The 14,069-nt window shown below is 46.8% G+C and overlaps 1 protein-coding gene across 4 annotated transcripts in view; it reads left to right on the top strand.

The window, feature by feature from the left end:
- Positions 1 to 14,069, top strand: part of LOC115101603 (activated CDC42 kinase 1-like) — a 153,936-nt gene that overhangs the window by 119,867 nt on the left and 20,000 nt on the right. For all 4 annotated transcript variants that reach the window (XM_065005947.1, XM_065005948.1, XM_065005949.1 and 1 more), the window contains 3 exons: positions 3,470 to 3,564; positions 11,290 to 11,484; positions 13,923 to 14,014. In XM_065005947.1, the coding sequence (XP_064862019.1) occupies positions 3,470 to 3,564; positions 11,290 to 11,484; positions 13,923 to 14,014 (382 nt within the window). The remainder of the gene's footprint in view (positions 1 to 3,469; positions 3,565 to 11,289; positions 11,485 to 13,922; positions 14,015 to 14,069) is intronic.

Below are 14,069 nucleotides of genomic sequence, written 5' to 3'. Positions count from 1 at the left end.
TGGGGGGGGGGGATGTGTGTGTAGAGTGGTGGGGGGGGGTGTGTGTAGAGTGGGGGGGGGGTGTGGGGGGGGGGTGTGTGTAGAGAGTGAGTGGGGGAGGGGGGATGTGTGTGTAGAGTGGTGGGGGGGGATGTGTGTGTAGAGTGGTGGGGGGAGGGGTGTGTGTGTAGAGTGGTGGGGGGGGGGATGGGGGGGGGGGTGTGTGTAGAGTGGTGGGGGGGGGGGTGGTGTAGAGTGGTGGGGGGGGGGATGTGTGTGTAGAGTGGTGGGGGAGGGGGATGTGTGTGTGTAGGGGGGGGGGTGTGTAGAGTGGTGGGGGGGGGGATGTGTGTAGAGTGGTGGGGGGGGGGATGTGTGTAGAGTGGGGGGGGAGTGGGGGGGATGTGTGTGTAGAGTGGTGGGGGGGGGATGTGGATGTGTGGGGGGGGGATGTGTGTAGAGTGGTGGGGGGTGGGGGGGGATGTGTGTGTAGAGTGGGGGAGGGGGGGGAGGGGGGGGGATGTGTGTAGAGTGGTGGGGGGGGTGGTGGAGTGGTGGGGGGATGTGTGTGTAGAGTGGTGGGGGGGATGGGTGTGTAGAGTGGTGGGGGAGGGGGATGTGTGGAGTGGTGGGGGAGGGGATGTGTGTGTAGAGTGGTGGGGGGGGGGTGTGTAGAGTAGAGTGTTGGGAGGGGATGTGGTGTAGGGGGGGGGAGGGGGATGTGTGTAGAGTGTTGGGGGAGGGGGTGGTGGAGTGGGGGGGGGGATGTGTGTGTAGAGTGGTGGGGGAGGGGGGGATGTGTGTGTAGAGTGGTGGGGGAGGGGGATGTGTGTGTAGAGTGGTGGGGGGTGGGGGGGATGTGTGTAGAGTGTTGGGGGGGGGGGATGTGTAGTGGTGGGGGGGTGTGTGTAGAGTGGTTGGGGGGGGGGAGTGGTGGGGGGATGTGGGAGTGGTGGGGGGGATGTGTGTGTAGAGTGGTGGGGGGGGGGGGATGTGTGTGTAGAGTGGTGGGGGATGTGGTGTAGAGTGGTGGGGGGGGGGATGTGTGTGTAGAGTGGTGGGGGGGGGATGTGTGTGTAGAGTGGTGGGGGGGGGGGGAGTGTTGGGGGGTGTGTGTAGAGTGGGGGGGGATGTGTGTGTAGAGTGGTGGGGGGTGTGTGTAGAGTGGTGGGGGGGGGGATGTGTGTGTAGAGTGGTGGGGGAGGGGGTGTGGGTGGGGGAGGGGGATGTGTGTGTAGAGTGGTGTGTGTAGAGTGGTGGGGGAGGGGGTGTGTGTAGAGTGGGGGGGGGGATGTGTGTAGAGTGGTGGGGGGATGTGTGTGTAGAGTGGTGGGGGGGATGGGGGATGGGGGGGGGGATGTGTGTGTAGAGTGGTGGTGGGAGTGGTGGGGGGGGGGATGTGTGTAGAGTGGTGGGGGAGGGGGGATGTGTAGAGTGGTGGGGGAGGGGGATGTGTAGAGTGGTGGGGGGGGGGGTGTGTGTAGAGTGGTGGGGGAGGGGGTGGGTGTGTAGAGTGGTGGGGGGAGTGGGGGATGTGTGTGGTGGGGGAGTGTGTGTAGAGTGTTGGGGGGTGTGGTAGGGGGGATGTGTGTGTAGAGTGGTGGGGGGGGATGTGTGTAGAGTGGTGGGGGGAGGGGGATGTGTGTAGAGTGTTGGGGGGAGGGGGATGTGTGTGTAGAGTGGTGGGGGAGGGGGATGTGTGTGTAGAGTGGTGGGGGTGTGTGTAGAGTGGTGGGGGGGTGGGGAGTGGTGGGGGATGTGTGTGTAGAGTGGTGGGGGGATGTGTGTAGAGTGGTGGGGGATGTGTGTGTAGAGTGGTGGGGGTGTGGTGGGAGTGTTGGGGGGGATGAGGGGGATGTGTGTGTAGAGTGGTGGGAGGGGGGATGTGGGAGTGGTGGGGGGAGGGGGTGTGTGTAGAGTGGTGGGGGGGGATGGGGGGGAGGGTGTGTAGAGTGTGTGGGGGGAGGGGGATGTGTGTGTGGGAGGGGGGAGTGGTGGGGGGGGGGGTGTGTGGTAGGGGGGTGTGGGGTGGGGGGGGATGGTGTAGAGTGGTGGGGGAGGGGGGTGGGGAGGGGGATGTGTGTGTAGAGGGAGGGGGATGTGTGTAGAGTGGTGGGGGAGGGGGATGTGTGTGTAGAGTGGTGGGGGGAGTGGTTGGGGGGTGTGTGTGGTGGGGGAGGGGGAGTGGTGGGGGAGGGGGTGTGTGTAGAGTGGTGGGGGGGGGGTGTAGAGTGTTGGGGGAGGGGGATGTGTGTAGAGTGTTGGGGGAGGATGTGTGTAGAGTGGTGAGTAGAGGTGGGGGGGGGGGGGGATGTGGGGGGTGGGGGAGGGGTGTGTGTAGAGTGGGGGAGGGGGTGGTGTAGAGTGGTGGGGGGGGGGGTGTGTGTAGAGTGGTGGGGGGAGGGGGTGTGTGTAGAGTGGTGGGGGAGGGGGATGTGTGTAGAGTGGTGGGGGGAGGGGGGTGTGGGAGAGTGGTGGGGGAGGGGGTGTGTGTAGAGTGGTGGGGGGAGGGGGGGGGTGTGTGGTGGGGGAGTGTGGAGTGGGGGGAGGGGGTGTGTGTAGAGTGGTGGGGGAGGGGGATGTGTGTAGAGTGGTGGGGAGGGGGTGTGTGTAGAGTGGTGGGGGAGGGGTGTGTGTAGAGTGGGGGGGGAGGGGGAGGGGGATGTGTGTAGAGTGTGGGGGGGGGGGGTGTGTGTGGGGGGGGGTGTGTGTAGAGTGGTGGGGGAGGGGTGGGGGGGGTGTGTGTAGAGTGTGGGGGAGGGGGATGTGTGTGTAGAGTGTGGGGGAGGGGGGGATGTGTGTGTAGAGTGTTGGGGGAGGGGGTGTGTGTAGAGTGGTGGGGGAGGGGGGGTGTGTAGAGTGGTGGGGGGGGGGTGTGTAGAGTGGTGGGGGGGGGGGTGTAGAGTGGTGGGGGAGGGGGGAGTGGGGGGATGTGTGTTTACATTAGTATTTGCATTACGTGTATGTTTGTATTTAAATGTCTGAGTATATTTTGAATGTGTACCTTCAAGGTTGTATACAAGACCTTCTTGAGCGACAATTGTATATTCTGACGTCAAGTTTAGTGGATCAATTTGCTTACAACCTGAGATGTCCGTTCTAAATACTAAACTTGTATACACAATTTATGTAAAATGTCATATCATTTGAAATATTTACTTGCATTATTGAATGACAAGCTGAAGTATTGACTGTTGGAGCTCTTAATATGTTACCTGGACCTCTAGCTCCACCTAGTGGCTCTACTACGGTACTGTATGGGTCATGGGGCACACTGTATGGGGTCATGGGGCACATTATGGCCTCACCAACTGAGGAATCCTAACTTGATGTGTACTTTAACTGAGATTTGTGGAGGAAGAACTCACACTCTAATTTCATATTTAGGTTTTGGGCCCAAATGACTATGTTGGGGTGCCTGGTTGGGGTCAGGGTGTGTTTTTAAGGTAATCACACTTGGTTTTTATGTGTGTGTGTGTCTCCGTTCCAGACTATGCCAACAGACATGTGTGCGCTGCAGGACTTTGATGAGGCTGACAAGCTTCAGATTCAGGTTGACGACGTCATCACCATCATCGAGGGCAGGTGTGTGTGATCAACTAATGAACTGTAAATCAATATTCTGTCGTCATTGGGTTTTCTATGTATGTTTTGTGTCTGTCAGAGTTTATCTGTGTGCATGGGTATATGTGTGTGTGTGTGTGTGTGTGTGTGTGAGTGTGTGTGTGTGTATGCTATGAATTTGCATCGGCACCTACCTGTGTATGTGCGTGTACCTGTCTGTGTGTGTTATGTCTTTATATACAGTTGAAGTTGGAAGTTTACATACATCTTAGCCAACTACATTTAAACTCAGTTTTTCACAATTCCTGACATTTAATCCGAGTAAAATACCCTGTCTTAGGTCAGTGAGGATCACCACTTTATTTTAAGAATGTGAAATGTCAGAATAATAGTAGAGATAATGATATATTTCAGCTTTTATTTCTTTCATCACATTCCCAGTGGGTCAGAAGTTTACATACACTCAATTCATATTTGGTAGCATTGCCTTTAAATTGTTTAACTTGGGTGAAACGTTTCGGGTAGCCTTCCACAAGCTTCCCACAATAAGTTGGGTGAATCTTGGCCCATTCCTCCTGACAGAGCTGGTGTAACTGAGTCAGGTTTGTAGGCCTCCTTGCTCACACATGTTTTTTCAGTTCTGCCCACACATGTTCTATAGGATTGAGGTCAGGGCTTTGTGATGGCCACTCCAATACCTTGACTTTGTTGTCCTTAAGCCATTTTGCCTCAACTTTGAAGTACGCTTGGGGTCATTGTCCATTTGGAAGACCCATTTGTGACCAAGCTTTAACTGATGTCTTGAGACGTTGCTTCAATATATCCATATAATTTTCCTACCTCATGATGCCATCTATTTTGTGAAGTGCACCAGTCCCTCCTGCAGCAAAGCACCCCCACAACATGATGCTGCCACCCCTGTGCTTCACGGTTGGGATGGTGTTCTCCGGCTTGCAAGCCTCACCCTTTTTCCTGCAAACAATGACGATGGTCATTATGGCCAAACAGTTCTATTTTTGTTTCATCATGGCGGTTTTGAGGCAGTGGCTTCTTCCTTGCTGAGCGGCGTTTCAGGTTATGTCGATATCAAATCAAATCATCAAATCAAATTTTATTTGTCACATACACATGGTTAGCAGATGTTAATGCGAGTGTAGCGAAATGCTTGTGCTTCTAGTTCCGACAATGCAGTAATAACCAACAAGTAATCTAACTAACAATTCCAAAACTTCTGTCTTATACACAGTGTAAGGGGATAGTGAATATGTACATAAGGATGTATGAATGAGTGATGGTACATAGCAGCATAGGCAAGATACAGTAGATGGTATCGAGTACAGTATATACATATGAGATGAGTATGTAAACAAAGTGGCATAGTTAAAGTGGCTAGTGATACATGTATTACATAAAGATGCAGTAGATGATATAGAGTACAGTATATACGTATACATATAAGATGAATAATGTAGGGTAAGTAACATTATATAAGGTAGCATTGTTTAAAGTGGCTAGTGATATATTTACATCATTTCCCATCAATTCCCATTATTAAAGTGGCTGGAGTTGAGTCAGAGTCAGTGTCAGTGTGTTGGAAGCAGCCACTCAATGTTAGTGGTGGCTGTTTAACAGTCTGATGGCCTTGAGATAGAAGCTGTTTTTCAGTCTCTCGGTCCCTGCTTTGATGCACCTGTACTGACCTCGCCTTCTGGATGATAGCGGGGTGAACAGGCAGTGGCTCGGGTGTTTGATGTCCTTGATGATCTTTATGGCCTTCCTGTAACATCGGGTGGTGTAGGTGTCCTGGAGGGCAGGTAGTTTGCCCCCCGGTGATGCGTTGTGCAGACCTCACTACCCTCTGGAGAGCCTTACGGTTGAGGGCGGAGCAGTTGCCGTACCAGGCGGTGATACAGCCCGCCAGGATGCTCTCGATTGTGCATCTGTAGAAGTTTGTGAGTGCTTTTGGTGACAAGCCGAATTTCTTAAACCTCCTGAGGTTGAAGAGGCGCTGCTGCGCCTTCTTCACGATGCTGTCTGTGTGAGTGGACCAATTCAGTTTGTCTGTGATGTGTATGCCAAGGAACTTAAAACTTGCTACCCTCTCCACTACTGTTCCATCGATGTGGATAGGGGGGTGTTCCCTCTGCTGTTTCCTGAAGTCCACAATCATCTCCTTAGTTTTGTTGACGTTGAGTGTGAGGTTATTTTCCTGACACCACACTCCAGAGGGCCCTCACCTCCTCCCTGTAGGCCGTCTCGTCGTTGTTGGTAATCAAGCCTACCACTGTTGTGTCGTCCGCAAACTTGATGATTGAGTTGGAGGCGTGCGTGGCCACGCAGTCGTGGGTGAACAGGGAGTACAGGAGAGGGCTCAGAACGCACCCTTGTGGGGCCCCAGTGTTGAGGATCAGCGGGGAGGAGATGTTGTTGCCTACCCTCACCACCTGGGGGCGGCCCGTCAGGAAGTCCAGTACCCAGTTGCACAGGGCGGGGTCGAGACCCAGGGTCTCGAGCTTGATGACGAGCTTGGAGGTTACTATGGTGTTGAATGCCGAGCTGTAGTCGATGAACAGCATTCTCACATAGGTATTCCTCTTGTCCAGATGGGTTAGGGCAGTGTGCAGTGTGGTTGAGATAGCATCGTCTGTGGACCTATTTGGGCGGTAAGCAAATTGGAGTGGGTCTAGGGTGTCAGGTAGGGTGGAGGTGATATAGTCCTTGACTAGTCTCTCAAAGCACTTCATGATGACGGAAGTGAGTGCTACAGGGTGGTAGTCGTTTACCTCAGTTACCTTAGCTTTCTTGGGAACAGGAACAATGGTGGCCCTCTTGAAGCATGTGGGAACAGCAGACTGGTATAGGGATTGATTGAATATGTCCGTAAACACACCGGCCAGCTGGTCTGCGCATGCCCTGAGGGCGCGGCTGGGGATGCCGTCTGGGCCTGCAGCCTTGCGAGGGTTAACACGTTTAAATGTCTTACTCACCTCGGCTGCAGTGAAGGAGAGACCGCATGTTTTCGTTGCAGGCCGTGTCAGTGGCACTGTATTGTCCTCAAAGCGGGCAAAAAAGTTATTTAGTCTGCCTGGGAGCAAGACATCCTGGTCCGTGACTGGGCTGGATTTCTTCCTGTAGTCCGTGATTGACTGTAGACCCTGCCACATGCCTCTTGTGTCTGAGCCGTTGAATTGAGATTCTACTTTGTCTCTGTACTGACGCTTAGCTTGTTTGATAGCCTTGCGGAGGGAATAGCTGCACTGTTTGTATTCGGTCATGTTACCAGACACCTTGCCCTGATTAAAAGCAGTGGTTCGCGCTTTCAGTTTCACGCGAATGCTGCCATCAATCCACGGTTTCTGGTTAGGGAATGTTTTAATTGCTATGGGAACGACATCTTCAACGCACGTTCTAATGAACTCGCACACCGAATCAGCGTATTCGTCAATGTTGTTATCTGATGCAATACGAAACATATCCCAGTCCACGTGATGGAAGCAGTCTTGGAGTGTGGAGTCAGCTTGGTCGGACCAGCGTTGGACAGACCTCAGCGTGGGAGCCTCTTGTTTTAGTTTCTGTCTGTAGGCAGGGATCAACAAAATGGAGTCGTGGTCAGCTTTTCCGAAGGGGGCGGGGCAGGGCCTTATATGCGTCATGAAGTTAGAGTAACAATGATCCAAGGTTTTTCCACCCCTGGTTGCGCAATCGATATGCTGATAAAATTTAGGGAGTCTTGTTTTCAGATTAGCCTTGTTAAAATCCCCAGCTACAATGAATGCAGCCTCCGGATAAATGGTTTCCAGTTTGCAAATAAAGTTCGTTCAGAGCCATCGATGTGTCTGCTTGGGGGGGATATATACGGCTGTGATTATAATCGAAGAGAATTCTCTTGGTAGATAATGCGGTCTACATTTGATTGTGAGGAATTCTAAATCAGGTGAACAGAAGGATTTGAGTTCCTGTATGTTTCTTTCATCACACCATGTCTCGTTAGCCATAAGGCATACGCCCCCGCCCCTCTTCTTACCAGAAAGGTGTTTGTTTCTGTCGGCGCGATGCGTGGAGAAACCCGTTGGCTGCACTGCCCCGGATAGCGTCTCTCCAGTGAGCCATGTTTCCGTGAAGCACAGAACGTTACAGTCTCTGATGTCCCTCTGGAATGCTACCCTTGCTCGGATTTCATCAACCTTGTCAAGAGACTGGACATTGGCAAGAAGAATGCTAGGGAGTGGTGGACGGTGTGCCCGTCTCCGGAGTCTGACCAGAAGACCGCCTCGTTTCCCTCTTTTTCGGAGTCGTTTTTTTGGGTCGCTGCATGCGATCCATTCCGTTGTCCTGTTTGTAAGGCAGAACACAGGATCCGCGTCGCAAAAAACATATTCTTGGTCGTACTGATGGTGAGTTGACGCTGATCTTATATTCAGTAGTTCTTCTCGACTATATGTAATGAAACCTAAGATGACCTGGGGTACTAATGTAAGAAATAACACGTAAAAAAAACAAAAAACTGCATAGTTTCCTAGGAACGCGAAGCGAGGCGGCCATCTCTGTCGGCGCCGGAAGTATAGGACTTGTTTTACTGTGGATATAGATTATTTTGTACCTGTTTCCTCCAGCATCTTCACAAGGTCCTTTGCTGTTGTTCTGGGATTGATTTGCACTTTTCGCACCAAAGTACGTTCATCTGTAGGAGACAGAACGCGTCTCCTTCCTGAGCGGTATCATCGCTGCGTGTTCCCACAGTGTTTATACTTGCATGCTATTGTTTGTACAAATGAATGTGGTACCTTCAGGTGTTTAGAAATTGCTCCCAAGGATGAACCAGACTTGTAGAGGCCCCCAAAATCCTTATTTCTTGGCTGATTTCTTTTGATTTTCCCATTATGTCAAGCAAAGATGCACTGAGTTTGAAGGTAGGCCTTTAAATACATCCACAGGTACACCTCCAATTTACTCAAATTATGTCAATTAGCCTATCAGAATCTTCTAAAGCCATGACATTTTCTGGAATTATCCAAGCTGTTTAAAGGCACAGTCAACTTAGTGTATGTAAACTTCTGACCCACTGGAATTGTGATACAGTGAATTATAAGTGAAATGATCTGTCTGTAAACAATTGTTGGAAAAATGACTTGTCATGCACAAAGTAGATGTCCTAACCAACTTGACAAAACTATAGTTTGTTAACAATACATTTGTGGAGTGGTTGAAAAACGAGTTTTAATGACTCCAACCTAAGTGTATGTAAACTTCCGACTTCAAATGTACCTGTATGTGTTATGTGTTTATATACCTGTATGTGTTTATATACCTGTATGTGTTTATATACCTGTATGTGTTTATATACCTGTATGTGTTATGTCTTTATATACCTGTATGTCTTTATATACCTGTATGTGTTAGGTATTTATATACCTGTATGTGTTAGGTCTTTATATACCTGTATGTGTTAGGTCTTTATATACCTGTATGTGTTAGGTCTTTATATACCTGTATGTGTTAGGTCTTTATATACCTGTATGTGTTATGTCTTTATATACCTGTATGTGTTAGGTCTTTATATACCTGTATGTCTTTATATACCTGTATGTGTTAGGTCTTTATATACCTGTATGTGTTATGTCTTTATATACCTGTATGTGTTAGGTCTTTATATACCTGTATGTGTTAGGTCTTTATATACCTGTATGTGTTAGGTCTTTATATACCTGTATGTGTTAGGTCTTTATATACCTGTATGTGTTAGGTCTTTATATACCTGTATGTGTTAGGTCTTTATATACCTGTATGTGTTAGGTCTTTATATACCTGTATGTGTTAGGTCTTTATATACCTGTATGTGTTAGGTCTTTATATACCTGTATGTGTTAGGTCTTTATATACCTGTATGTGTTAGGTCTTTATATACCTGTATGTGTTAGGTCTTTATATACCTGTATGTGTTAGGTCTTTATATACCTGTATGTGTTAGGTCTTTATATACCTGTATGTGTTAGGTCTTTATATACCTGTATGTGTTAGGTCTTTATATACCTGTATGTGTTATGTCTTTATATACCTGTATGTGTTAGGTCTTTATATACCTGTATGTGTTAGGTCTTTATATACCTGTATGTCTTTATATACCTGTATGTGTTAGGTCTTTATATACCTGTATGTGTCAGGTCTTTATATACCTGTATGTGTTATGTGTCATGTCTTTATACACCTGTATGTGTTATGTGTTAGGTCTTTATATACCTGTATGTGTTATGTCTTTATATACCTGTATGTGTTAGGTCTTTATATACCTGTATGTGTATGTCTTTATATACCTGTATGTGTTAGGTCTTTATATACCTGTATGTGTTAGGTCTTTATATACCTGTATGTGTTAGGTCTTTATATACCTGTATGTGTTAGGTCTTTATATACCTGTATGTGTTAGGTCTTTATATACCTGTATGTGTGTCTTTATATAGGTCTTTATATACCTGTACCTGTCTTTATGTGTTAGGTCTTTATATACCTGTATGTGTTAGGTCTTTATATACCTGTATGTGTTAGGTCTTTATATACCTGGTCTTTATATACCTGTATGTGTTAGGTCTTTATATACCTGTATGTGTTATATACCTGTAGGTCTTTATATACCTGTATGTGTTAGGTCTTTATATACCTGTATGTGTTAGGTCTTTATATACCTGTATGTGTTATGTCTTTATATACCTGTATGTGTTATGTCTTTATATCTTTATATACCTGTATGTGTTAGGTCTTTATATACCTGTATGTGTTAGGTCTTTATATACCTGTATGTGTTACCTGTGTCTTTATATACCTGTATGTGTTGTCTTTATATACCTGTATGTGTTAGGTCTTTATATACCTGTATGTGTTAGGTCTTTATATACCTGTATGTGTTAGGTCTTTATATACCTGTATGTGTTATGTCTGTATGTGTTAGGTCTTTATATACCTGTATGTCTTTATATACCTGTATGTCTTTATATACCTGTATGTGTTATGTCTTTATATACCTGTATGTGTTATGTCTTTATATACCTGTATGTGTTAGGTCTTTATATACCTGTATGTGTCATGTCTTTATATACCTGTATGTCTTTATATACCTGTATGTCTTTATATACCTGTATGTGTTATGTCTTTATATACCTGTATGTGTTAGGTCTTTATATACCTGTATGTGTTAGGTCTTTATATACCTGTATGTGTTAGGTCTTTATATACCTGTATGTGTTATGTCTTTATATACCTGTATGTCTTTATATACCTGTATGTCTTTATATACCTGTATGTGTTAGGTCTACCTGTGTTATGTGTTGTCTTTATATATGTGTTAGGTCTTTATATACCTGTATGTCTTTATATACCTATGTGGTCTTTATATACCTGTATGTGTTAGGTCTTTATATACCTGTATGTGTTAGGTCTTTATATACCTGTATGTGTTAGGTCTTTATATACCTGTATGTGTTAGGTCTTTATATACCTGTATGTGTTAGGTCTTTATATACCTGTATGTGTTAGGTCTTTATGTAGATGTGTGGCATGCATGGGCTTGTTTATCTGCTGTGCATCTGTCTGTCTGTCTGTCTTGTCTGTCTGTCTGTCTGTCTGTCTGTCTGTCTGTCTGTCTGTCTGTCTGTCTGTCTGTCTGTCTGTCTGTCTGTCTGTCTGTCTGTCTGCACTGTGTCTGTGCTTTTTCTCACGTTCACCTGTACGTCTATTTACAACCCTCTTTGTCAGAGCGGAGAACTACTGGTGGCGGGGCCAGAACAAACGCACGCTGAAGGTGGGCCAGTTCCCCAGGAACGTGGTGACCTCCGTTGCGGGCCTGTCGGCCCACGACATCAGCAGGCCCCTTAAACACAGCTTCATCCACACTGGCCATGGAGACTCCGACCCACACCGCTGCTGGGGCTTCCCAGACCGCATTGACGAGTAAGATATAACTAATCATAACCTTAAATCATCAATGAGTAAAGACATGTCCTCATTATTAACCTGAATCATATTAAAGACATGTCCTCATAACCAACCTGAACCATATTAAAGACATGTCCTCATAACTAACCTGAACCATATTAAAGACATGTCCTCATAACTAACCTGAACCATATTAAAGACATGTCCTCATAACTAACCTGGACCATATTAAAGACATGTCCTCATAACTAACCTGAACCATATTAAAGACATGTCCTCATAACTAACCTGAACCATATTAAAGACATGTCCTCATAACTAACCTGAACCATATTAAAGACATGTCCTCATAACTAACCTGAACCATATTAAAGACATGTCCTCATAACTAACCTGGACCATATTAAAGACATGTCCTCATAACTAACCTGAACCATATTAATGAGTAAAGACATGTCCTCATAACTAACCTGAACCATATTAATGAGTAAAGACATGTCCTCATAACTAACCTGAACCATATTGAAGACATGTCCTCATAACTAACCTGAACCATATTAATGAGTAAAGACATGTCCTCATAACTAACCTGAACCATATTAAAGACATGTCCTCATAACTAACCTGAACCATATTAAAGAACCATATAACCTGAACCATATTAAAGACATGTCCTCATAACCAACCTGAACCATATTAATGAAGACATGTCCTCATAACCAACCTGAACCATATTAAAGACATGTCCTCATAACCAACCTGAACCATATTAATGAGTAAAGACATGTCCTCATAACTAACCTGAACCGTATTAATGAGTAAAGACATGTCCTCATAACTTTCTCCATCTAACTGTCCCATCCGTGTAAAATCTGATCAAATTTGATAAAATGTATAACATTCTGACAGTTCAGTGAGGGTTCAATTTGTAAATGGAATTGAACCCTCAACCTTGGCTTTGCCAGTTCCATCATCTTAATAACTGAGTCATACAGGAACAACAAAATCTTAGAGAATCAAACAGTATCTTCACTTGAGTCTTTGTTGCCAAAAAAGTAAATTGGTTTTCTGACCAGTAGAGCGCAGTAGAGTATAGTTAATTTGACTTTAGTCAGGTGAAGCGCAGTTGAAATGACACCATCAGGCCAGGGGCACCTTCAGCAGGACGCAAGGTTTTTCAAATAGAAATATTCTACTCTGTAGAACACACATTGCAGTCTGACAACATTCAACAATGTTTAGCAACTAGCTGAACGTGGCCCAGGGTTGGTTAAGCAAATGTGAATCCTGGGGGAGCCACTGTACACCTGATTTATGGCTAGCCCAGAGTAAAGAACCTCTTGGTATGGAAAGTCAATAAATTCTCTCACTCGCTCTCTCTGTGTCTCTCTCGCTCTCTCTGTGTCTCTCTCTCTGTGTCTCTCTCTGTGTCTCTCTCTCTCTCTGTGTCTCTCTGTCTCTCTCTCTGTCTCTCTCTGTGTGTCTCTCTATCTCTGTCTCTTTCTCTCTGTATCTCTCTCTCTCTCCCTATTTCTCTTTCTCTCTGTATCTCTCTCTCCCTCTTTCTCTCTCTCCATCTCTCTCTGTATCTCTGTCTCTTTCTCTCTGTATCTCCCTCTTTCTCTCTCTCTCTCTCTCTCTCTCTGTATCTCTGTCTCTTTCTATCTGTATCTCTCTCTCCCTCTTTCTCTCTGTATTTCTCTCTCTCCCCCTCTCTCTCTGTATCTCTCTCTTTCTCTCTGTATCTCTCTCTCCCTCTTTCTCTCTGTATTTCCCTCTCTCCCCCTCTCTCTCTGTATCTCTCTCTTTCTCTCTGTATCTCTCTCTCCCTCTTTCTCTCTGTATTTCTCTCTCTCCCCCTCTCTCTCTGTATCTCTGTCTCCCTCTTTCTCTCTCTCTCCATCTCTCTCTGTTTCTCTCTTTCTCTCTGTATCTCTCTCTCTTTCTCTCTGTATCTCTCTGTATCTTTCTTTCTCTCTGTATCTCTCTGTATCTCTCTCCCTCTTTCTCTCTCTCTCTCTCTGTCTCTTTCTCTCTGTATCTCTCTCTCTCTCCCTATTTCTCTTTCTCTCTGTATCTCTCTCTCCCTCTTTCTCTCTCTCTCCATCTCTCTCTGTATCTCTGTCTCTTTCTCTCTGTATCTCTCTCTCTCTCTCTCCCTCCCCCTCTCTCTCTCTGTATATCTCTCTCTTCCCCTCTCTCTCTCTGTATCTCTGTCTCTTTCTCTCTGTATCTCTCTCTCTCTCCCCCTCTCTCTCTTTCTATCTGTATCTCTCTCTCTCTATCTGTATCTCTCTCTCCCTCCCCCCTCTCTCTCTCTCCCCTCTCTCTCTGTATCTCTGTATCTCCCCCTCTCTCTCTGTCTCTCTGTCTCTTCCTCTCTGTATCTCTCTCTCCCCCTATCTCTCTCTGTATCTCTCTCTCTCTCTGTATCTCTGTATCTCTTTCTCTAGTCTGTATTTAGGAAACCCCATGGACCCACCAGATGTCTTGGGGTTGGACCTCAATGCTGCCCGGCCCACTCAGCTACTGGGACGAGCAAAAAGTGAGTGGCCGGGTTCCTAAACAACCTACTGCCCCTGTCCCACAACACTATTTAT

Source organism: Oncorhynchus nerka, linkage group LG20 (assembly GCF_034236695.1).
Source record: "Oncorhynchus nerka isolate Pitt River linkage group LG20, Oner_Uvic_2.0, whole genome shotgun sequence".
Classification (NCBI taxonomy): Eukaryota; Metazoa; Chordata; class Actinopteri; order Salmoniformes; family Salmonidae; genus Oncorhynchus; species Oncorhynchus nerka.
This window is presented reverse-complemented; position numbering and strand designations above follow the sequence as displayed.